Source organism: Copadichromis virginalis, linkage group LG7 (assembly GCF_057382275.1).
Source record: "Copadichromis virginalis isolate Kocher_CV1m ecotype Utaka linkage group LG7, C_Virginalis_male_GT1.1, whole genome shotgun sequence".
In the NCBI taxonomy this organism is placed as follows: Eukaryota; Metazoa; Chordata; class Actinopteri; order Cichliformes; family Cichlidae; genus Copadichromis; species Copadichromis virginalis.
Window position 1 is genome coordinate 34,320,047 of NC_140624.1, and position 26,192 is coordinate 34,346,238.

A 26,192-nucleotide genomic window follows, 5' to 3' on the forward strand; every position below is an offset into this window, starting at 1 on the left:
TTGAAACATGCAAATGCAATTATTCTTGTAATTTCTTTATGTAGTTTTCAGGACTACTTCTCCGGGTCTCTCAAGGGACGTTCAAAGCTCTTTGCTCTGTTCCATTGTCTGCTATCTTTTCTATCCAGGTCTGCTTTTACTGCACTGGCAGTGTGTTTGAGACTGTCATGCTGAAAAATTAAGCATATCAGATGCCTTCCAGATGGAATCAGAATGGTAGATCAAAATCTTACTGTACTTCCTTCATTCATAATTTCCTAATCAACTTTAACAATATCCCCAACACCGCAAATTTAGCCCCAATCCATGACACAGCCTCTCTGAACTCCATGACAACAATTTGAACTATCAATTTTAAATATGGATTCATAAGACCTGTTGTCACTGTTTTTATTCCAGTTCTTGTATATTATGGCATACTTCAGTATTTTCTCCCTGTTTCCCTTGGAATGGCTTCTTGATAACCAACCTTACACTGAGACAATTTCTGAGAAGCTTCAGTGAACAGTAGATGGATTTGCTGAGGACACAGATGTATCTTTCAGGTCCTGTGTCAGGTCTTGCTGGAATTTTTCCTATTTCTTTACGGCTTGACTTTTAGATACTGTTTAAACAAACAAACAAATAAAACAAAATTCCTCTGAAAATGATCAGATACAAGGACTGCACTGAATGTGAGTGACATCCTGGAGAACTATTCCTCAGACCAGTTTGAAGAATTAGAAGAAAGTCTGGTTTTTAATGAATGGAGGGTGGTGCTGGAGATGATGTGCTGAGAAGAATGTCTTTCCAAAACATCTCGAAGCTGAAGGGAAAAACAGACTTCCATCAAATATTGAACTAAGAGGCTTTTCTTAATGAGAAAATTCTCTTCTTATTTGCAGGAATAAAATCTCATTTGAACGTGGCTGGATGTTTTGTGAAGTAACTGAGTGCAAAGCTTTAAAGTCTTAAACCTAAGGTGGAATTTCCCTGCCTGTCACGGTGTTAAGTTTCCTGTTTTCATCAAATCTGACAGCCCTGTCCTAGTTAAAAAAAAAAAAAAAAAAAAAAAAAACCCAATGCAGTCTCACCCAAAAGATATTTTACTGTTTTGTTTTCATTTTTTTTAAGGTCCTGAAATGTTTAAACTGAGAAAATGCATAATTTCAAGACAAGTATGAGTAGTTTTAAAAGGGCTGGAAAATGGAGTTAAAGCTGTGCTTACAAATTGTGAAACAGTTTTAGTTCCTCAGTATAAAATGACCAAGGGTTTAATATCTCATCATCCACATTGCATGATGCCATTAAAAGATCTGGAGAAATCTCTGTGTGCAAGCGCCAAGACTGAAAATCAGTATTGGATACTGTGATCTATAGTCCCACAGACAGCACTGCATTAAAAATAGGCATGATTCTGAAACCACTGTCTGTGAGCACAGGTCACTGTGTCATCCACAAATGCAGGTTAATGCATTTGTTCATGCAAAGAGGTAAACATGATCCAGAAACACTGCCATCTTCTCTCGTCCAAAGCTCATTTAAACTGGACTGAGGTAAAGTAGAAAACTGTTCTGTGGTCAGACAAACTGAAATCTCAAATTCTTTTTGGAAAACATCCTCTGGGATCATCTGGCTTTTTATCAGCACTCACTTTAAAAGCCTGCATCTCTGATGGTTTGGGGCTGCATTATTGTCAGTAGGCACCACCATCAATGCTTTAGAGCAACAATGCTCTCATTCAGATGATGTCTTTTTCAAGGAAGGCTTTGCATATTTCAGCAAGACGATGCTAAACCGGAAGCTGCAGCTATTGCCTGCGATCCAGATCTACCCTAAACTATTTGTACGACAAAGATTCAGGACTGGTGAGCAGCTAGAGTCCTATATGAGACATATGGGACAACCTTCCTCTCAGCTATCGCAGATGTTTATAGACTTGTTAAAAGAAAGAGTGGATGCTGCAGAGTAGTAAACACAGCCCTGTCCAGACTAGGGCTGGGCGATATGACCCAAAAGTCATATCTCGATATTTTTTAGCTGGATGGCGATATAAGATATATATCTCGATATTTTTTTAAGCCACAAAGTAAGAACAAAAAGAGAGTTCTTAGTCACACTGTGTCCCAGATGTCACACAAGCACTTTTATTAACATACAGCACAGATGTACATGAAAAATTACTCAAAAATAAATTATGAGCATTCATTAAATAATAATGCTCCATAAATAAAATAAAACAATGTTGTTTTTGTGCATAACAAAGAGCTCACAATTGTGCAGTCAAAATGTAAACTAAAAGACGCTGAGCATAGTAACAAAGAGACAGATGTCACAGCAGCTCTATTTCCAAGTTTTACTGCGTGACTGACAGCCTGGAGTTTGAAATCCACTTCATAACCACGTACGTCTCTTACAGGTGCTATTTATGGTCCTTATACACACACAATACGGTAATATTACGTTGAAGCACAGTACGTATCACTCCGCGAGGCTCCTCGGTAGCCGTAATGCGCCGACAATCTATCAAGCGGTGCAGCTCCGTAGCTGACCAAAATCGTACTCAAACATTTTTGACAGATTGCTGAGCGCCGCGTACCACATAAAATCGGTTCGCGGCCATCAAGCACAACCAGAATTCATACATAAGGCGCGCTGTCAACTTTTGAGAGAATGAAAGGATTTTAGGCTATGCAGCCCGTAGGGACTAGCGCGGTTAGCTCGTTAGCATGGTTAGCTCGTTAACACGTTGACGCCGTCCAGCCCCACGCATGGGGCGATGCGCAGTAACTCGTTAACGGAGATTTGCCGTGTCCATCTTGTCGCTGCCTGCACGTGAAGCGATGGGGGAGGAGGGGGAGTTGTCTTCAGTGAAGGCGAGGCGGAGTAATGTTGCGTAGAGACAAAAGTAGACGAAAGAGAGGCAAACTTGCGGCTCCACAACTATAAGTATAACGCAACATAGACTATATCGATATAAAGGATATTGTCACATCTTATATCTCGTATAAAAATATATCGATATGTTTTAAAAACTCGATATATCGCCCAGCTCTAGTCCAGACTTTGTTTTTAAACGTGCTGCTGCATTCAAATTAAGCCAATATTTTTTTCATAAAATTGTACATTTTCTCAGTTTAAACATTTCATATGTTTTTCATTGTTCTATTATAAATAAAACATGGGGTTGTGAAATTTGCAAATCGCTGGAATTTTTATTTGTATTTTACAAAGTTTCCCTGGGTGGAAAAGGAAAAGTGATAGTATTTATACTGTAACCTTTGTTTTGTTTCAAGTAGGGGTGGGCGGTATAAACGGTATACGGTAGAAACAATATGAATTTGGCCAACGGTAGTGTTACGGCCCTAGCAGGGCCTCTCTCTCTCCTGAGGGTGCCTGTGTGGGCACTCTTTTGTTGTTTTGCCTTTTTTATTTTTGGAGTAATCCTGGGCGGGGATTAGTTCCCTGTTGGGGGTAGGCAATTCAGGGCTCCAGTCGCTGAAGTTTCGCCTTTCAAGTTGCCTCGAGCCCGGCACGCTCCAGAAGATAGGTAAAGTTTGTTGTGCTTAGGAACTGGGTAAGTTGTGTTTGTTTAGTGTATACTGCAAGAGGTAAGTTGGTCAGTTAAAGTAAGTTGTGTAGTTTTCCATTAATCGGTTAATTATTGGGTAGTCTGCGTGAGTTGGCAGACGGGTGTGGCAGTGGTCCTAATTAGGTGGTGTGTTTCTAACCCTTCACCATCCCCAAAATGGTTGACACAGCTGCTAGTGTACAGGTGTCTAGAGGCTTGTTTGTGAGCAATAACATTCACCTGGTTCCAGACTTCTGTGAATCCAGTGTTCACAGCTTTTTCAGTGTGTTTGAACGCCTGGCAACTGCACTGCAGTGGCCTTAAGATGTGTGGGGGGTGATGTTGCTGTGTCGGTTGACAGGTAAGGCTCAAGAAGCGTGTTCTGGTCTGTCTAGGCAGGACGGCCTGGTTTATGGAAAGATCAAAAGTGCCGTCCTCAAAGCCTATGAACTGGTACCTGAGGCCTACAGGCAGCATTTTCGACGGTTGGAGTTGGCGCAGGGACAGTCCTATCTTGACTTTGCCAGGGAGAAGGCGAGGCTCTTTGATAGGTGGTGTGCAGCAAGCCAGGTTAAGGATGTGGGGTCCATACGTGAGCTTATGCTGGTGGAGGATTTTAAAAACTCTGTTCCTGAGTCTGTGGCCCTTTATTTAAGTGAACAGAGGGTTACAACTCTACAGCAAGCTGCCACCCTGGCAGATGAGTTTAGGCTGACTCACAAAGCAAGTGCTGTGGGACAGGATATCCCTCTGCACTATAGCGCATCCTGGACAGGTGAGTGGGCCAGCTAAGAAGGAAAACGCAGTTATGGTGTTAAGACCTAGGCCCAAACTGTGTTTTTTCTGTCACAAGCCTGGCCATGTGGTTGCCAATTGTGTCAGACTGGCACTCAAACAGAAAGCCCACTCAACACGAGAGGGGCCTGTTTTGAGTAAAGTCAGTCGTGGCTCTCAAACTGACAAGCCTGCCAGGCCTACTGATAGGCTAAACCTGGAGCACAGTTTCTCGGTAGCACCCCGTAATCAGTGTATGAGGCCAACTAACCCTGAGCTGCCGCTGGTTGACCCATGTTCAAAACCACCCTTCAGACCTGCACCCCTTGCTAACAATCATGTTTGTGTTTCAGTGAAGCCTGCTAGCTGCCTGCTGGGTTCTCCACACGCGATGGTTCGAAGCCCTGGCTATCCCATGGGACACTGTTTTGAGGGTCTGGGGCCACTCTCTGGTAATGTGGTGAACCCACTGAGATGGGATTGGCAGCTCCCGCAGGCCATGCCTAACCGTTGCTACGCGGTTTGGTAGGTGGAAAGCCTGCAAAATTCGTCATGAAACGGTTATGGACTCATTTTTGGTTATGGTAATTTGACAAACCATGGGTTTGCATTTATGGGAGGGGGTGTTACGGCCCTAGCAGGGCCTCTCTCTCTCCTGAGGGTGCCTGTGTGGGTGTGTCCCACTACCTCCTGCCTGATGTGCCACCTTTCCCTCCTGTACAGCTGACTCCCATCAGCAATTAAGGGTATTTAAGCCCAGAGCAGGGTGAGCTCTGGGCCAGAGTGCCATTTTGTGTGGGCCCAGCTAGTGAGCTGAGTGTCTTGTGGTGTTCCCAGCTAGTGAGCTGTGTATTGTGGTTCCCAGCTAGTGAGCTGTGTATTGTGGTTTCCAGCTAGTGAGCTGCGCTTTCCTTTTGACTTTTTGCCTTACTGACCGACGCCTGAGTTTTGTTTGTTTCTTTTATGGTGATAACGGCTTGTCCGTCTCCTTTAGTTGAATTACTTCAATAAAACTGTTTTATTTAACTGTTTTGCCTCCCTGACTCCTTTTTCTGACCCGGTCACTTTTGTTACTTCCCCCTCCCCACCTAGACCCCTCAGGGGAATGTAACAGTAGAGATTTTGACTATACCACTGTACCTCGATCGCGCATGTTGATGGTGTCATCAAGCCTGTTTTGGTCGAAAGCATCGCAGTGGCTGCAAGCAATATCATCTGCAAATTATGCCGTTTGGCAGTAATAGCAAAGAGAAGAAGCACGTTTTGGAATATGAGGAAAACCAAAAACTGCGCTTCACTTCCGTACCATTGATTCATCAATGTTGAATTCTCTCGCAGCTGCTCTATTTCCATGTTGTTGCAGTAAATTAATGACTAACCTCGTATTGTGGATGGATTATCTCAGTTGTTCTCCTGACTGAAGTTTGGTCCATTTAAAGCATCATGCCATGCGATTGCATTTGTCTCTAACCATCACGTTAACCTTTATCGAGTGGAAAAAGTTAGCGTTCATCCTCTAGCTTCACTGTGTTTGTTATGCTAAAATAGCTGTGTCGCTAGCGGTCACGTAGCACATCATTATATACCAGCTAATCCAACTTCACTAACTCTACAAAAGTCACTGTTGTTTAGTTTTCTGTCTTCATTTATGCTGGAAGTGATAGCAGAGCTGTATGTTTAAATTCTTTCAGAAATCTCTCAGTCAGAACATGCAATATCATGTTTAGGTGGAAACTAGCGAGCTAACTTCCTGCTAACTTCTAACTCTGTTAAATTTAATAAATTCTGTTTTCATGCTTGGATGTTAAACTTAATTGTTACACTTGGTAAAGCAGCAACGCTGATCATTATACTAAAGATGAAAAATTTAGACAGTTTTTAACTCTCAGTGATGCCGCAGTGTTCGTTTGTCTTTAGGACCTGAAGCAGACGAAGTTTTGGACCCAGATTACTCCACGAGGCTCCTGACTATGGTAGTTGTAATGCTCCCACAATCCATCAAGTGGTGCGGCTTCGTAGCTTACCAAAGTCATTCTAAAACATTTTTGACAGATTTTTGAGCGCTTGTACCACATAAAATTGGTTTCGAGGTCAGTAATCACAACCAGAATTCATAGATAAAACGGATTATAAGGTGCACTGTCGATTTTTCAGACAATTAAGGGATTTTAAGCGCACCTTATAGTGCGGAAAACACGGTATACAGAGGAAAAGAATATATCGCGATATATATCGTTACCGCACATGCTTCAGATTATACTGTGATACGGATTTTAGGCCATATTGCCCAGCCCTAGTTTCAAGCATAAACAGATTTATGATCTTAAATAATTTCTCACAGTTAGTTACTGTATTATCACAAACAGGTTGGATGTATTTGCCAACTTGACCCATTCAATCTCAGAGTGATGGCTCTGACTCTGTCTGTGGGCAACACTTTTTAGTTAAAAAGGTTGGTGAGCAAAATAAAGACTTGGCATGAGATAATTTAATCTTATTAGATAAAACAGATACTGACAAAATGTAACTTTGAGGCGAATCATTTGCAGTTGAAAAAAAAACCCATGATATATCCCAGTATATGTTGGCATAAACATATAATATATCACAGTGTTAAAAATTGCAATCATATCAGATTCTATTAAATGCTAGTTATTTTTTAAAATAATGCTTTCACTAATTAGCAATATATTTGTGTGATATACACAAAAACTTCAAGAATTTCAAGCTGTTTTCTTTTTACATTGTCATTATTTGGTAGTGTGTGTGGAATTTTGAGGTGAAAAAGGAATTTAATCCATTTTGGAATAAGGCTGTAACATGAAAAAATGTGGAACAAGTGAAGCACTGAGAATACTTTGTGTACTTCCTCCTTTGTCCCCATTATAATTACTGCTGCTGTTGGACACAGGGCAATCAAGCCTGATCGTTAGACATAACTAAGGCTCATAAAAATTATGAAAACTGAAATTATGTCTGTTTGTGCAAACACCGGTACAACGAGGCCCTGAATACATGTTAAAAAGTTATGATAAGCTTCTCTAGAACCTGGTATTGGCCTTGAACATGGTAGCGGAGCCCAGGTGTGTTTATTTAACAGGCTCTGACCTCTGCAGCTGTGAGCAAAGTTTAGTCTGGAAGAGCATGAGTTAAAAAAAAAAAACCCTCAAAAAAACTGCACATGTAAGAAACCTACTTTCTTAACTCCGTGTAGACAAACAGAGGTAAACACTAACTTACACTACTGTGTGCATTTTGACTCCACTTTATAAGTTAAAGGTTATGTGTGATTTACCTACAGAAGTGTGGTATCTGCAGGTTTCCAAATCTGCTGTCAGTGATCACATATATTGAAACATTTTAGGGCCAATCTGTGTTAGCTGCTGAGAATCTGTTTTCTCAGAACAATACTGTGAGATATTTATCCTAAAAAAGTTAAGCTCAAGGACTTTAGATAATGGGATTTCAAATGGGCCCTCTGAAAACGATGCTAGAAAATCATCTAAAAACAGCCCTGCCTGTAGAAAAATAACCACAGTAGAGACTTGAAATTTTGCATAATTCCCGATAAGTGCAGCTTTTGTTTTTTCAGGCAAATCCAAGATTGTCAGACGGGAGGAATTCGATACACTGACATCGAATAACCCTGATCTAATTGTGTGAAACTAACTGATGCATTTATCAGTCACTTTCTTCATTTTTAATGATGTTCTGTATAAAATGAGTTTGAAAGAAAAGGAGGAAAGTTATCAGTGATTGCTGTAAACCAAACAAGTGTCTAATTCTGATAAATATTTAAAGTTAAAAGAATACAAAAATACACATGTACCTACTGTAAGTCCTGATATCATTCAGTAAACCTTTAGTAAATTAATATTGGGTGATTTGTAAATTAAGTCTAAGAAAGTCAATGCTCCAAAGTGAGCTTAGTTGAAGAAAGAAATATGACCTTGCTGCACATCTTTGAATAGCACGGCAACAAATAGCAGTGAATATATTAGAGTGGAGACGGTAAACTGGCAAGACGGCAGACATCAGAGAAACATTCATGTAGATCGAAGCTGAACAGGCTTAGAGAACAACATGAATGGGTTTGCATCAGAAGGTCTCTGCCTCTTCGAATGGAGATCAAACCACATCTTTGTTGATATGTTCTGAGGCAGGGATCGCAAACATGAGGCCCGGTGTCCAAAATTTTGCACATTCATGTCTTACAATTTAAACCTAAGAAGTCATGTTGACACATTTCATTCATTTACTAGAGCAACATGTTTTTTTTTATCATGTATAAACACTGAGACATGCTGTTTAAATTGTACTTTTTCTTATTTTAGGATACAGTATGTCAGGGATTAAATGTGGAGGACTTTCACTGGTCCGGTCCACTTAAGCAGTATGTAGCCCACGGTGTAAAATGAGTTTGACATCCCTGATCTGAGGTGTGAAAACTCATCATTATGCATAGAAGATCTTTATTTGTGAAAGAGTTAAATTATTAAAACATAAACATTTTGAAACCACTGAAAGTGTTTTCTGAGTTGTATGTGGTGCAGCGTCATTCACAAGGCCTACAACAAATACCGCCTTCATCCTAACATATGTGGTTTTGCGTTTTCTTTAACTTTTGAAAATTCCTTGGCACAAATTTATAAGCTCCAACAGTCTGAGCAGTGCTAAGTTTTTAAATGTTATAATAAGTGTTTGTGAGAAATATTTATACAAAAAGACCTTTATTATCATCCCTCATTAACACCTCTAATCTAAGCTCACAGAAGTGAGTTCTGGGTAGATTAATTTGGCACCGAAAAAATTGCAACTGATGTCAGCAAACAAGAGCTACGCAAAGCCCAGAGAAGTAGTAAGGTTGGATTTCACAAGAGCTGGCAGGACTCCAGCACCACTGGCTGAAGAAATCTGTTTAGTATTTCGAAATATGCCTTTCCAAGAAAGATGGATTGTTTGTGAATACCAAGAAGCATAATGAATAAAACACATTTCTTAACCTGCTTGTCCTTGCTGCTTTCGAATAACTGGTGTTGTCTCACTCATCCCCATCTTTGTGTAGCAAAAAAAGATAACAAAAACATGTCATTAAACAGGTTGCAGTTTTGAACAGCTGCTAAAATACTGCTATGGATATGCACTTACTGGCCACTTTGTTAGGTATACCTGCTCCGCTGCTTTTTAATGCATATCTGCTAAGCCTGCATTTAGACATGTAAACATGGTCAAGATGACCTGCTGAAGTTCAGACTGGGCATTGAAATGGGGGGAAAAGGTGACTGAAGTGACTTTGAACATGGCATCGTTGTTGGTGCCAGACGGGTTGGTCTGAGTATTTCAGGAACTGCTGATCTGAAGGGATTTTCCCACTCAACCAAGAAATCTGCAGCAACTGCACGATGTTATCACCATGTTTGCACCATGTTTAACCTATACAGTGAAGAATTAAGGCAGTTTTTCAAAGGAAAAAAGGGGGTCCAAGTCACCACTAGCAAGGTGTACCTAATTAAGGTGCCAGTGAGTGTAACTGTCTTACTGCTTCATCATTTCGTTGCGTTAAGAAGCTGCAGTTTCTGCTTCTGCTTCTGCTTCTTTGTGCACTCTGAGCTTCATATAATAAAGTGATTTGAAGTGTGGATGAATGAGACTTAGTCATTTATTCTTTTCTTGAGTTTAATGCAGGTAACAAGAAATGCATCCATTAAATTGTGATAGTGCAAAAGATGTAGCACGTAGTGGTGTCTGGAAAAACAAGCAACATGCAACTAGCTTAAAATGGACACTGGGCTAGCTTGTTAGCTCAGAAATTTCTTAGACATGTGGATGGACAAATCTGAAAATGTCACTCACTCTTAAACTGAAAGCTTAACTATAAAGAATTTTACTAGACAGTTTCCCAAACACGGATTAAACCTAAAAGACTAAAAGGAAAAAAAAAATCTGTGACAACTCTATTGAAAAAAGGTTTAGTCTAGGATGAGGCTTAATCCATTTTGGGGGAATTGAGCCGTGTATTTAACAAAGGCCTCAGTCATACAGCGAGCCCCCGGCAACCATTGGTTGCTAGTGAAAAATGTGTATTCCCTAACTGGCTGGCGGATGCTTGTTAGCTTCCAGCAACCACTCAACCAATCAAAAACCGTGAGTCAACTGCTTTCAACAACTTCTGTGTTCTTATTGTAACTCCTCTACTAATGTTCTAGATAAGAATTAATAAATAGCTAAAGCTGCTAAACAGAAACAAGCAAACAAACTGAAAATAAACTGAATTAAAGGCAAAATGTCAAAAATAAATAAAAATAAAAACTAATCAGAAAAGAATTTTAGAGCGCTCAAGCACTCCCAAAACCATAGTAGCCCTGAAAATAATAGCAATAATAGTTTGGAAAATAATGCTAAAATGCTAACTTCTAATGCTAACCCAGAAAGAAGATGAAGAGGTAATCTAACGACACAAATCAGTGGTGCAGATTTAAAACAAGTCTTACCTGAAGCGTTAGCAGGCAAAAGTGCAAATTGTTGTGATGATGAAGGGTGATTAAAGTGACTTAATAAGTTTCTGCTTAAGCATATTTGCTGTTTAAATAGTGTCAAAAACACTGGCTGGCTAATTTTAACCTTCAGTGTTTGTTTACAGTATAGGACAGTTACAGATCCAGGTATGAACAAGTGAAAAGAATGTTACCTGTCCATGGCCAGCAGCAGCCCGTATTGATTTAGGATATCGGTATGACTTTATTGTTATAAATTCTGTTTCACTGTTACCTTTGCACAGAGAAGGAGAGAGGAAGACAGAGAGGGGGAGGACAGAGATTTCTGAGATAAATAATATTTGTGTTTTCTTGTTTTCAGTACAGCTGGTCTTCTACATGCATTAAGCACTAGGTTGTTATATATTATTTTAGAATCTTTACTCAAGTCATGGATTTTTTTATTTATCAGTTATTGTGCAGAAAAACTGCAAAAGAATGCAAATGTGCAAAGTTTAATAAAGTTAATCCAATTTTCTTACAAGCAAGCTGAAACTATAAACATACAGAGATTGTTACTAATGTATAGCACCTGCAGCAGTGTGGCAGTCGTCGAAGTAGTAACATTCGTTCAGCATGGGAAGCTGGTATAGAATATTTTAGTAAACCAGGAAAAAAAATTCTTTGCCTTAAATAACAGTGCCTCAGCAGAGGTTTAGATCTAGTTACGCCCCGGTGGGAGCGTACTGGTTTAATGGTGGTAGTGGGCTGGGCCTTCGTCAGCTGTGTGGTTCAGTGGACTGCCCTGAGAAACTTAACATTACCCACATGTCTCCTCCACAGCTCCACACCATGGCTCACACTCTCACCATGCTCCTCTTTGTGCTTCACATCCTCACTGCTTCGGTGCTGCAGTCGGCCTCAGAACCAGGTAGGATTTTGAATATTTATTTCAATAAATCAGCATGCATGTTTGTAAAGCTGTGGAAGACCTGATTCAGGTTTGAAAACACAGTCATTAAATGACATTAATTCGTGCCTTTGGTTGTGTTTTGCAACTCTACTGCTATGACATCTGGTGCCTTCTACTAGCCAGATTTTCAGATGCTGTTGAACTGTTTTGTGGGAATAAAAATTGAGGAACATCATAATAACTGGGGAACTATTACCAGAGATCAGGATGCTTTTAATGGTCACAGGAGACTTTGAGCCTAGTATAATGTAAAATACTAATAGTTGCATACTTACTGACTTGTTTTGGCTTTAAATGAAATGGGTTGCATAACACATTCACAGAGAGCCTCGGTGAGCAGAGAGCAGATTTCTAGTGAAGTGGCTTCCCAGGAATTCTGAACAGAGAGCACTCGGCTGTTGTTAAACAATGGGAAGCTGTTCAGTTCGTAGAGGCCTGGCTTTCTACCAAACACTCCGCAAATGGAAGTGGAAATGCTGTGTATGTGGACACATAGGCTGTGTTTTATCCACAGTGATAAACTATGTCTGTGCTGGTTATTTATGTCACACACGGACATCCGGTGCTTTGTCTTGTTACATAATGCTCAGTAAGTTAGCAGAGGTGTGGACAGAGAACATAATCTCCTGCTGTTTGCTATTATCCTCTTTGTGCTCAGTACCCTTTAGGTGGGATTTTACAAGGCCGCTGTGTTTTGACAGGAGTGTTTGCTGCTCTAGAAAAAAAAATGAGACTGAGGACAACTTGTTGATTGAAAACAGTGAAGTCACAAGTAAAAGAGTTCTTTTTAAAAACAGATTTGGCAACACGCTAGCCAGCTTGTAGTGACCTGTACATTTCTGACTCACTCCAGTGATCTCAAATGTTGTGGAGGGATTCTTATTGGTTTAGTGTCACCATGGTTAATGGCTGCTTGTCCAGTGGGAGGAATATCTACAGAACCAACATAAACTTCATGATCTAATTGTGTAATATGAGAATCTACACTGGAATTTTTTAGTGTAGACAAGATTTTCAGAATCAACATAAATTTAAAAAGGCTGAATCATCATCAAAATATAGCCAGAGGCCTTGAAATTGTATTTACACAAATGTACACTATATGGACAAAGGTACTGGGACCCTCTTTGTAGCTATAATAGCCACTAATTGGTGTTGTGCTTTGTGATGTAATGCTTGCGTGCAATTGCCCTGCCATAGAAACCCATTCCATGAAGCTTCCTCTGCACAGTTTCTGTGCTGATGTTATATCCATAGGAATTTCTAGCTCTGCAGTAGCTGACTCAGCAGATCATTGGCGATGTTTATGCACAGTGGTCCCTCGTTTATTGCGGGAGTTACGTTCTTAAAAATAACCCGCGATAAGTGAAATCCGCGAAATAGCCAGCTTTATTTTTTACAATTATTATAGATGTTTTAAGGCTGTAAAACTGCTCACTACACACTTTATACACATTTCTCAGACAGGCATGAACATTTTCACACTTTTCTTTCTTATTTAAACACTTTCAAAGTTCAGACCTGATGGTGCAAAACATTTCGTCGACATTGTTGTGTTTGTCGGGGAGAAAACGTGCAAACATACAGTACAGCGCTTCAGAGTCACACTGCTAGTGATCAAAGAATTATGTAAATTTGACAAGCTGAATGCATTCTGTACTGTACAGTAGGGCTGGGCCATATCATACCGTTCACGGTAATACCGGTATAATGTTGGGCAATGATAAGAAAATGAAATATCGCGATAGAATATGGGTAAAACGTGCATGCGTAGTGCCTTTGTTTTCATACGCACATGGCGGAAAAAGTATGGCAGCGGAATGAGAAGAAATGAGAATGAGAAGGGCGAAAGCGGATCGTTGAATGAAACGGATGAACCAGAATTCGTTTGTAAAAATGCTGCAACTTCAGTGGTGTGGAACTGGTTTAGCTTTCGTCCATCAGATACACAACAAAGCACTATTTTTGGTAGAGCATGCTAGCGGGCCGTTGTTATTACCGTGTTGTTTGGAAAATATGGCACACTTAAAATCAATCCTTTGATTTTTCTGAAAATCGACAGATTATAATCCCGTGTGCCTTATGTAGGAATTCTGGTTGTGTTTACTGACCTCGAAACGATTTTATGTGGTACACGGCGCTCGAAAATCTGTCAAATGTCTTAGTACGACTTTGCTAAGCTACGAACCTGCACCGCTTGATGGCTTGTACAATAGCAAAAGCGTACAATAGCATTACTGCTATTGTAGGCAGGAGCCTCGCGGAGTGATATGTACTGCGCTTCAACATAATATTACTGTATTGTGCGTGTATAACGTCTTTTTAAGTTTTGTGGATATTATACATGGTTATGCTGAGGATATGTCGGCCAATTTCCACTCGAAATGCATTTTGGTTAAACTGTCCGCAAGGAATTTGCATTTGCACTGTTAAATTTTTATATAACTTTAATGCACATAAAAACAGCAGCTTGTTTAAGTGAAAACACATTGATTTTTTTTTTTTTTTGCACTAATAAAATGTGGCGTTGCAAAGTATTTTGTCTAGTGTCAATTATATTGTCCGTTATATCGTTATCGCAAATTTTGAAATGTATATCGTGATAAATAGTTTTGAAGGCGGGTCATCTACCAATCAGTTCAATCGCTGGCTGCTCCAGTCTCCAGACTGCATGCCTAAGTAACCTTTGGCCTAGATACTGAACCCCAAGTTGCTCTTCGATGTGTTCATTGGAGTATGACTGTGTGTAAAAGGCCTTAGGTGTAGAAAAAGTGCTTGTATGAATTAGGGCTGCCACAAACAATTATTTTGATAGTCGACTAGTCACAGATTATTTTTGCGATTAGTCGCCTAATCAGATCATGCATCCACTGGACGTAAAGCGTACAGCTTATAGCAGCAGCATGCGTCTGCTCTTATATAACTATCATTAGCTTACAGCTTGAAGTGTTTAAGGTATGTGCTAACTAAAAATAAAGACAAGATGATAGTTTATTAAACTTTTAATGAAATTTGTTTTTTTTAGTTTTTTTTTTTTTAACTTTTAATTCCACTCACTGGTTAGATTTGGCACTGAAAACGACTGCTGAGTTTAGGTAAAATCTCCGTGGATAGGATTAGGAGAGGACTGGTTTGGATTTAAACACACCCTTTCACAACAATGGCCCTGTTTGTTGTGAAATAATGAGTTGGGAGGGACCAATTGGGCTCAATTAATCCTTAACATGGTGCATCAGGGCAAGATGCAAAAGGACAACTTGTGCCTTTTTTCATCTGCCATATCAGTAGTTTTGACAAAGGGGCACTAGTTGATGCCCTGGAGATGAGAAAGGACTGTAACATCTGAGGCAACCAGTGAGGCATAAAATACCACACTCAATCTGGCATTTCCGCTAGCATTTTGAAAATGAAACGGTTAAACATAAATGAAATAATTAAGAAATGTAACTGGCTTTCAAAGTAATGATGATGAAAGCAGAGGAAAACGTTAGAGGATTTTAAAGAGTTAAAAAATAGTGAACAATCAGTCGGCTTTAACAGTTTTGTTCTTGTTTCACAATAAAAGTCAACATTATCTGTTTCAAGTTTCAAGGTTGTTTTGTTTTTTTCACCTAAGGTAACAAAACTTTTACAATAGCTCTGTCACATCTTAAGGGGTGTTTATGCTCTTTCTTTCCTCCTTGCTTGTTCCATTTGGCCCCTTATATGATCATCTGGGTCAAGCTACGGCATTGGAACAAATAGTACATTTCTTTTGAGAGCACACATAGCCAAAAATAACTCCTCTCACTTTCCAGCTATACTGAAGCACCAGCTGTGGGAGGTACTACTTCTAGGAATTGAGTGGTCTATGTAGGGGTCAACAAGTGTTTTTCCTCTTTGCTACTAGAGCACCACAGGGGATATTACTTAGAAATCAGGACATTTGCCGTTGATAAAACAGCATTTCCTCTCTTAGGAGGTTATATTGTTGCTTTTTGGCATGAATAAACTGTTTTCCTGCCCATGATTTGCCCATAAAGCTTGTTGGGTCTCTAAAAGGCTGGAACTTTAATCACCGATAAGGGCTTCTTGGCTCTTAGCCAAGGAAGGAAATGGCTTTTCTAAATGTAGCGCGTAAGGCATTTCCCCCCTGAGAGTGCACTTATTGATGTCTGAGCATGTGAATCTCTAAATCACTGTTTTCGCTGTCTGCTCACAGGAAAGACATTAATGAAGGCTTCCCACCAATATGCTGAGCACAGGTTAACAGGTGCAATAAGGGGAAAAACATGAACTGATTAATTAGGTGGATTTGGTAAGTGTACGAGGCAGTCCGTCAAAAGGAAATTAATTTATCTGCTATTTCCCTTCAGAGCTAAAACATAACATATCTTATCAAAACAAATCACACAAGGGTGTTTTGTTTTACCCTGAAATAGGCTGCCAGGAGGCCTCTGAGAAATAAACATGCAGTAAACATGTTTACCCCGTAAGCTCGTGGCAGATCTGTAAGAGAAGCCCTGTAATGAGAACAAGCTGTAAGCTGATATTGCCATCTTGGAAACCGTCTGCGTGTTTTGTAGCTCTAATGATATCTGCTGCTCCAGAACTCCTGCTCACATGTTTACTTACACCACAAGTGAACTCTGCTTGGTGGCTGCTAAGCAAACACAGCAGCACTTTGATGCACAAGCACAAAAATGAAAACCCTTTGCAAGCCAGTCTAGTTTTTTTAATCACTTCTCTGCCTGCAAATGGCCCAACTACATAACATGTGTATAATATGCTGTGGCACAATACACTTTTTCCATTTTGTCTTCTTTTTCACTTTCACTCAGTACTTTAAATACAAGTGAAATGAACCCTGAAATCACAGAATTGTTGTTAGCAAAAGTGTTTCTAAAATAAAATTACTCTGCTTACCCTTTCATCGTATTATATTTAGTGCTGTCAGCGTTAATCTCGTTAAATCAGAATCAGAATACGTTATTAATCCCGAAGGAAATGACGTTAATGCCATACCCACATTAACGTGGCAAATTTCCATTAGCCAGTTAGCGCGGATCGCCCCGTACGTGGGGCTGGACGGCGCTAACGGGTTAACAATCTAACTCGGTAACGGAGATTTGCCACGTTAATGCGGTTATGGCGTTAATGTCATTTTAACGAGATTAACGCTGACAGCACTAATTATATTATATTATATTATTTGGTTGCAACTTATCTTAAACTCAAACAAATAACAGTGCAACACCCCATTTGCTTTTTCCTTTTAAGACCATTTTAAGCAGGGAAGCTGTGCTTTTAGCAAATCAAATCATGATTATTTCACAGCAATGTTGTTACCATCGATTGAGTAATAATTTCACCTCTTATCATTTTATTGGGACATAATTAAAGTCGCATTCATTTGAAAGCACTTTATTGTTTTAGCTGGTGGAGCTAAATGAATTACGATTAATTTGCAACCTGCTGGGCATTCTGACTAATAACATGCCTTATTTAGAAGTTATTACATATCCACATAGTGTTACTGATTGACCAGAATGGTCAGCATACCTTCTGCCCATTGAAACAAGAGTATTATTTAACACTTTCCATGGCATCAGTAATCTCCTTTTTTAATTCGAATCATACAGAGACCATATTCAAACCTCTGTGTCATTGTTTTATGCAAACTATACTTCCCCAGTCACGTGCCTACATGTCCCTTGAGATCATAGATTATATATGAAGCTAGATAAGATAGATGGTGTCACTGTGGTGGTAGAAACACACTTCGAGTCAGAAACATTCGAGGAAAACTGTTTGAGGGTCAACACATGAGATGCAGATGGCTATTTTTGCATTTTGAATGAAATTACGCACTTTACAATATGACTTTGTGTATATCAAACTACAGTATATAACTCTTTCCAAGGTTAAGATTTTCTATGCCGGCACTACAGTCATGTGAAAAACCGTTTTCACACGACTCTGTGCAACCGAGTGAAAAACTAAGTACATCCTTGCTGCTTCCATTATTAACAAGCGTGACTAGCTTTTTGGGGGGGAAAAAAAAGAAGGCAAAAAAAAAAAAAGAGGTTTTGACATGTTGCCGGTCTGGAGCATCCAGGTTCATTTTAGCACAATGCCAGAATTTTTTTTTTCCAGGAATGGATACCCAGCAATTCTACCCCAAGGTCATACTGTGTAATACTCAGAAAAACTGTAAAACCTCCCCCGAGCTAGATCCTAAAATCTGCAGGCCTCAGTTAGCATGTGAAATGCTTGACAGTACAATTAGAGAAAGACTGAACAAGTCCAGCTTGTTTGGAAGGGTTTCTTGGAAAAAAGAAAACTCTTCTTCTCTCTAAAAAGAACATGGCAGCATGGCTTAGATTTGCATCTGAACAAACCCAAAGGCATCTGGAACAATGTCCTGCCATAACACATGCAGATCACCAGACCTCATACCAACTATCAAGCATGGTGGTGGAGGGGTGGTGATTTGTGCATCTTGCAGTCATTGAGTCGACCATGAAGTCCTTTGTATTCAAAAATATTGTGTCCAAGTGCAAAAGTGTTTCAGTGATCCAAAGTACATCAGCAAATCTGCAAGTTACTCATTTATACAAAAGGATCTACAACCCCCCCCCCCCCCCCCCCCCCCCCCCCGGAGACAGACACACACAAACACACACACACAATTTCTGTCAATGATTAACATTACAAGGAGATCAAAGTTGAATTTCACTTGAAGTGCAATTGCATCAGAAAGTTCTTATTTGTTGATTTTTTTTTTCCTTTAAAAAGAGGAAAAACAAATATCTGCATTGCTCTGCCTACCGTCAGTGGGGCCCTGCCTACAGTTTAAGAGTAATTAATAATAATTAATATGAAGTAATGTTCTTGAACGCTCACATTCAAGCGCATACCAACTCAAAGAAATGTTCCATGTTTTCATTTATCACTAAACTGAGCTACAGGAATCCACCACATAGCTGAGTGTCAAATTAATTATTCTCTTAATCCTGACACAGTTCTAAGGAGGAGCAGGGGATCGAATACACAGGTTATTCTAACCCATGACGGCTTTTTCTCTGAAGCAGGCCAAAGCTATTCATCTGCTGCCTCTCAGATGTGAAGGAGTCATCTCATTGTCACACTTCTATCTCATGTTTTATCCTCTCGGACATGTTGATGTAGTCAGCTGCCTGCAGCTACTGCTGTGTTTACCTAACAGCCTGTTTTTTAAAAAAAAAAAAAAAAAAGCTCTCAGCTTTCTATTTAAAAGGACACCTACTTGACATTTCACAAACATATCCCCATTCTCCCATGCAGACTGCTGTCCATACATGCCCTATTTAGCCAAAGCAAGTCACGTTTAACCACCCAAGTCAACAAAATACACAAAATAGATAGCCCCAACATACAAGATGTACTTTGCGGTGTCTCCCAGCACAGACTCAAGATTCCAGGAGACGGGCGGTTAATTCTAGGAGCTGGACAAGGCTGTAGAAGGTCCTTAACCCATCAGCAGGATGGTATCTGCTCCTTTGTGGACGGAGGACCAGGATAAGAACTGCCAGAGCTACAAAATGACCTTCAGCAGTCTGCTGTTGTGAATGTCTCTACATGCATAAAGGACACGGGGTCCATACAGACTACAGAATACAATTTTCATTTGCAATGAAATTTCAGCAAAATGGATTAACCTGCTGTGTATTCTTTTCATTTCTATCAAACAATGTAGCGTCCTTTCAAATCTAACACATTGCCCAGTCCATATCAGTGTAGATATCCAGTGTTCCTTTGGATTTTTTGACCAGTGTACAATAAAATAAAATTCAGGAAAATAATAAAAAACCAACATATAGTGTAAAAGGACATGATGGACACACAAAATTTAACTGTTTTTAAGATGAGATAATACCGGCTTTTATTTGGTTTTCACTTGGAGGGAAAAAAGCCCAAAAAATCACTCTTCCCATCAGCGCTGCTGATTTGTTCTGTGAAAGTCAGGAAAAATCAGCTGAAGCGCCAACATCCTTAATTATAAGTTTTGTGCATATATGGATTAAAAAGTGCCTTTTTATTTGGCAAAACTAATTTCCTTGTTTTGGGTTTTTTTTTTTTAAATTCCCACATCCCTGATTTGATATCAAATATTATTAAAAAAGATGAACCCAAAAGCGGAGAGGCGGGCTGTTAGAGATCATGCATGCAGATCTCTAACAGCAAGAGTCCAAAACAAAGACAAAATAGAATCCAAAACTAAACTAGGAACGCTTGGAAGTAAACAGGTGGAGGACCACAAAAATGAGGATTGGATGCCTTTATACGGAGACACATAAGGGCTAACAAAAAACAGCTGAGAATGATCAGAAAAGGGCAAGGGTAGGAAGTAAAAGTGCACACAGTTTCTAAAGGAAGTGCACACAGTTTCTAAAGGAAGCAAACAGAAAAGAATACAAACATTTACCAAGTGCGACAAGAAAACATACTGAACATGTCTACACAAGAAGACAGGGGCAAGGAAACACTAAAAGACGAAGACAAACTGGGAACTAACTAAACAAAAACTCCGTAAAGACATCAGTAAATAAAGATAACACCTGAAGACTCAAACGACAAAGGTAGAAAAACAAGACACCATAAAGACTGGATAGGGAAGCTCAGAAAATAAACATGTCAAAACTTCTAAACAAAAGGCACTAAATTAAAACTGCTCTACAAACAGTAAACTAGACACACAGAGAATCCAAACCTAAAAATAACCAAACAAAATGCAGGGACTACGGTCCCTGTGGAGATGATACACAAATCACAAACAATATGAACAAAACTGAAAACCTTTCATTTAAAAAAAGGAACAAAGTGTAAACCAGGAGCTCCCAAAATTGTAGCGCCAGTTAACAGCATTTTGTTTTAAGGTGAAATCTCTATAATATTGGAGAAAACCAAAACCGTTGCCGATCTTGCTCTGAGCTGCACAGTGGTGGAGTCTCAGGGAGGGGCAGCCATCTGGTGCGACTAGTTGGAAAGCGAGGGGAAGGTGCGAAGTTTAGCAGAGAGAGATGACAAACAGCACACAAAGGAAACATTTGGCCTGTTAGAGGCTTCATTAAACACACACCGGGAACACAAAGCTCCGGAAGCCGAAACATCTGCAGGAAGGAACAAGAACAAAGCAAGTGGGACTTCATGGGGGAAAAGACACAAGGTTAATGGTTTATCATCATTATGAAAATATGATGATAAACAAGGACAGAGGGGAATAGGGGTGAGGTGCCCAGCACAAAATCACAGGAGGTCCTCCAGATTTGTAGTTTAAAGCCCAATCTGAAAAGTAGAGAGGGTACCTGCCTCCTGAACCTAAACTGGGAGTTTAGCTGATAGCTGAAGACTTCGTCTCCCGTTCCTCTTTTAGAAACTCTAGGAACCACAAGCAAGCCAGCGGTCTGAGAGAGAATTGCTCCATTGGGATAATATGATACTATGAGGTCTTTGAGATACGATCAGGTCTGATCCTTAAGAACTTGGTATGTGAGGAGGACTTTCATGTCAAATCTGGATTTAGCAGGCAGCCAATGATGATATGGAAGAAATGTGATCTCTTTCCTAGTCTCTGTTAGGGCTTTCACTGCAGGATTCTGGATAACAATACAATTACAATACAATACAATTTTATTTATATAGCCCATTTAAAAACCAGATATATGCCAAAGTGCTTCACAGAAACCAATTAAGAGCAATAATAAATACAAGTAAATAAAATAATAAAATGAAATAAATAAAAATAAAATATACTGACAGGTGGGAGACATAACTAACCAATGATACAGCAGGTAGGCACAAGCCGAAAGGCTGAAGGTTAAATCATAAAAACATTAATAAAAGCAAAAAAAGATAAGTTACAGTACACTTAAAAATGCAGGGTCTAGGAGGCAGGGAAGGCAAGGCTAAATAAATACGTTTTTAATCGAGATTTAAAAAATCGAATTTAATCAGATGCGTTAGGTAGTTTAAATCTGATCTATCCGAAAGGTCCTTTTCTGTTACGATGGGTACCCACTCTTCCTCCATTGCCCCTGTTACCTCTGGTGTCCCCCAGGGGTCTGTGCTAGGTTCTATGCTGTTCTTTTTATACTTGTTACCCTTGGGCCGAATCTTTGCTAAATACAAATATTTTTTTTTAAATTAACTGAAAAATTTCCCCGATAAGTTGGGAATGAACAATCTTCTCTAGGATTTTAGACAGAAACAGGAGTTTGGAAATAAGTCTAAAGTCAGCGAGATCTGTCTGATCGAGGCAGCTCTTTTTGAGTATAGTTTGCACTACAGCATGTTTAAAAGCAGCCAGAACACAGCCCAATAACAATGACAGGCTTATTAGTGATAAAATACGGGGCCCGATAACGTTAAACCCATCTTTAATAATGCGAGATAGGTGGAAGTCATGAACAGCGTTTGAGGGTTTTAGGTGATCAATTATACCCTTAAGAGTAGGGAGCGAAACTGGATGAAACTGATTGAGGTTAGTGGAGCATCGTAAAGCTGGGGCCTGACTCATCACAGGGGGGTGCAAGACTCTTAGAGATAAGATTCTGCCTGCAAAATGATTTAAACATTCTTCACAAAGAGCTAAGGAAGACGATCTAGGCATTTCAGGACAGGGATTAATCAATGAGTTAAAAGTTTTAAATAAAAAATGTGGATTGTGACTGTTATTTGTAATGACAGCCCACAGGAAAGCCACTTTAGCCAACTTAACAGATTTCTGAAATTCTGGCGGGTCCTGCGAAGGATATCAAAAAACACCTGGACCTTATCTTTTTTCCACCGTCTTTCAGCTTGGCTGCAAACGTGTCGTAGAGCACGTAAAGAGTCATTTAACCATGGCTGAGAGCAGCTTCCACACCATTTTACCTTTATAGGGGCCACAACGTCAAGTAAAGAGGAGCATGTATTCATTTAAACAGTAACGTATTGTGAAGGTTCAGACAGACTTAGTGGATTTTTAGTTAAAGCTAAATACAGCAGATAATACTGAAAGTTTCTGGTGTCCCGTGCGACACCTATTTTGTGTCATCTTTGCACTGAAAGTTAGTTTAAGGCCTTGGTGTTCACTCTCAGGGCTCGTCATAGTAGATCTAAGGAGCTTGGAAAGAAGGTGACTGGACTTAGAACTGAGGAAGCTTCTTGGATGAGAGGTGAAACTTCAGGAAACTTAAAGAAGTCCACTAACCTTCTTTCCTTAGACTACCATGACCTGGATGACTGAGAACCGGCACACACATTCTTGTGTTTTAATATTTGTCTTTTTATTTGTTATTTGCTGTTGGGAAGTACTTTGAAATCCCCAGAAAGGTTCTATATAATATATATATGCTAAATATATGTGTCTAAACGTTTGCATAACTATAAATTGTGAATGTGAACATACACAGCATTTTGATATGAGTTCAGCATTTGCAGTAAATTGAAAAATAACACGTTTGTGCTTTAGGGTTAAAAAAAACCCTGCTAATCGTTTCCACATAGTTTTGGAAACTGCCCACATTCAATCAAATTGCCAAGCCAAGTCCAAATCAGTTTTTATGACTACCACAAGAAAAGTCCCACGCGTATCTTGCAGAGTGCAGTAGATATTTGGCGTCATCAGTATTGTTTAAACAAATGTTTAAAGTGGTGTTATGTTACTGTGTTGCAGAAAGCATTGAATAAAGGGGCAAAATGACCTTATGGTTGAACGTGTTGAGCATGCACATCAGTGCTTGAAAAGAACAAGAAGCAGTGCTAAATTACTAACTATGCACTGAATATTATGCACCACTTAAACTTTGGTTTCTGAATTAAATATGTTTTTCTTCATTCTGTACAGAAAAGACCAGTTAAACCACATTATGCTCACATTTTTCACCTTTGCATTGATCACAGTTCACACAGACAGGATCTGGGACAGAGTATCGTAAGTCTGTGAAGGTTCTCAGTTGTATCGTATCGTAAGGAAACTGCAGAAATGTGCTCTCTGCACACGTGTTTCGAGTTTATTCAGGCAGTAAAACAGATTCCTGGAGGTTCTTTCTGTGTAACTGTGTTTCTAGGTAAGGCAAAAGCAAATAGCTTGTTCCGTGAGCGTCGTGGCACTGAACTCTCCAGCTGCTGCTTTCTCTTAAAGAGCAATAAAATGACTTCCAGGAAACTGCTGATACTCGCCTTGTGGCTGCGCTCCTCAGTGGAGTTAGATTACCATTATTAGCTTGTCACTGAAGTGTATCTTTGCAATCCTCAAAAGCAACAAGATTTTATAACACTTGCAACAAGGAAAAGAAAAGAGAAGTAGATATTTGCTGTATTAAAGATAATTATGCGTAATCTTCCCCTCTGTTCCTCTCTCCCTGTTTCCTTCAGTTCTCTCTGAGAGACGTCCACACCTCACTGGCTGTGCTTCCCCAGACATGATGACTTTCCGTTGCAGATGGAATGTTGGCCCTTTCCAGAATCTCTCTGATCTCAGAGCTCTCCGCTTATTCTACTTTATAAATGTGTAAGAAGAAAATATCTCTCATCACTACCAGAGTGCTTTTTTGGGAAAGATTAGGAAGGGGAAAAAAGAAGAAAAACATGGGTCATAGGTGCCTGTTTTGTACAGGCATTCGCACATCTGCAGGTTCTTAAGCACAGCTTTAAAGAGTTTCTACACATATGTAGTGTGAGGAAAACGCCAGTTGTTTGCAGCCTTTGAAATGATTTTAAAGTATTAGAATAGAAGTATTTTTAGCCTGTTAAGTGAGCAAAAACACAATAGAAACACTTTATGTGTAGATAAACCATCATTTAGCTGCTTAGGTCAATCAGGGCCACTGGGTTTATACCTCCAATGCGTAAAATTTAAACTTATGGTGCAGACATTCACTCTGTTGACAAAGCAAAGTCCAGCTTATATTGTAACGTTTAACACGCCTAACTTCGGGCAGTTTACGCTTTATTGCCTTAAATACTCTTTTTAAGTACACACGTTTTCACACAGGCAAAGTAAATTTTCTAATTGTCAGCAAATGCAATAAAAAGATAAAAGAGGAATAATGAAAATCCCAGTTCCAATCCAGCTCCAGACTGTCACCAGGCCGACCTGCACTACCTTCATGACCCATGAATCCTTTGGCTGTATTTTATGTGTTATCAGCTGTTGCTTGATTGTGAAACTAGGAAAAACTAGATAAATTGCTTTAATTTTACATACATGTCATACTTGATGAGTTCATATAATACAGTTGTTTATTCCTCAAAACTCAAACAGAATATTTAAAAGATTAGTTAATCATACTGCCTCTTTTCATTATTATCTATAATTCCCCTCAGAACAAAATGCCATTTATTAGCAGGGTAGGTCATAATCTTATCTGCAGATTACCATGAAATCGCATTTCATGCATACATGGGAACAACCCTTTGTTCGTGACCTTGCACTGCTCATGGATTTCTTACTGTAACTGACTAATGCGCTGATCCTGTCCCCCACCATTCAGACCCCCTCATCTGTCTTCTAAAAATTGGAGTGAATGTCCTCACTACAGCAACGAGACGCCAAACGAGTGCTTTTTCGATCAGAACCACACCTCGATCTGGACATATTACAACGTCCAGCTCCGTTCCAGGGATGAGACCATCCTCTATGATGAGAAGGGTTTCTTTGTTAATGACATTGGTGAGTTCACTGCCTCTTTACACACACTGAAATTATTATGTTAGAAAAGACTAATAAAAAGATACAGTTGTAAAGTTTTCGCATGTTACACTGTCACCACTTTTAACTGTCACAGCATCACAAGTACGCGAGGTGGTTATATGACATTTTCAGGGGTGAACAATACTTTTGATCTTTGTTACAAAATTTTGTTTCTGTTTGATCTTTTTCTTATAATTCGCTAGAGAAAACTTCAAAAAGGGAATTTTTGGTTAACATAAAGGGTTATGGCCAAAGTTCAGGTCATCCCTCCTATGATTGCCTGTGCAATTATGGATAACATCTCCCATGAGTCTTAGCATTTGCATATTTTTCAGGCTTCATAGGAGCTGCAGAACAGGTTTAACAGAGCTACAGTGATTTCTAGTGTCCTGCAGAATTGATTATAAAATGCTCTTGCATGTATATGAGACTCGCTTACATGGTCAGGGCCTTGCTACATTTCTGATAATCTGTTACTTTACGTTATCCTCGACTCCTAAATTGTTACACATCCAGTATTCCTCAAAAAGAAACTGGGGATGCAGTTTTTCACCCGTCAGCCTGAAAGGTTTGGTTTATTGTCGTCACCCCGCCAGGCGGCATATCTCTCACCTCTTCTCTCTTTGTGTCTGCTTTAAAGGTTTATTTATGAAGGACTTATCTGTATTGACGTTTGCAAAGGCCAATAAATGGAACATTTAAAAAATAGAGCAGAGACATATCTTC

General features: G+C 39.6%; 1 protein-coding gene across 4 annotated transcripts in view; it reads left to right on the forward strand.

The window, feature by feature from the left end:
• The window catches only part of LOC146705482 (growth hormone receptor-like), a 32,888-nt gene that overhangs the window by 1,985 nt on the left and 4,711 nt on the right, over nt 1–26,192 (forward strand). For 3 of the 4 annotated variants that reach the window (XM_085463156.1, XM_085463158.1, XM_085463159.1), the window contains exons 2-4: nt 11,641–11,728; nt 24,149–24,284; nt 25,267–25,445. In XM_085463156.1, the coding sequence (XP_085319282.1) occupies nt 11,641–11,728; nt 24,149–24,284; nt 25,267–25,445 (403 nt within the window). Of the gene's footprint in view, nt 1–10,056; nt 10,469–11,640; nt 11,729–24,148; nt 24,285–25,266; nt 25,446–26,192 lie in introns of those variants that run through there. The other variant, XM_085463157.1, reaches the window with a different exon arrangement.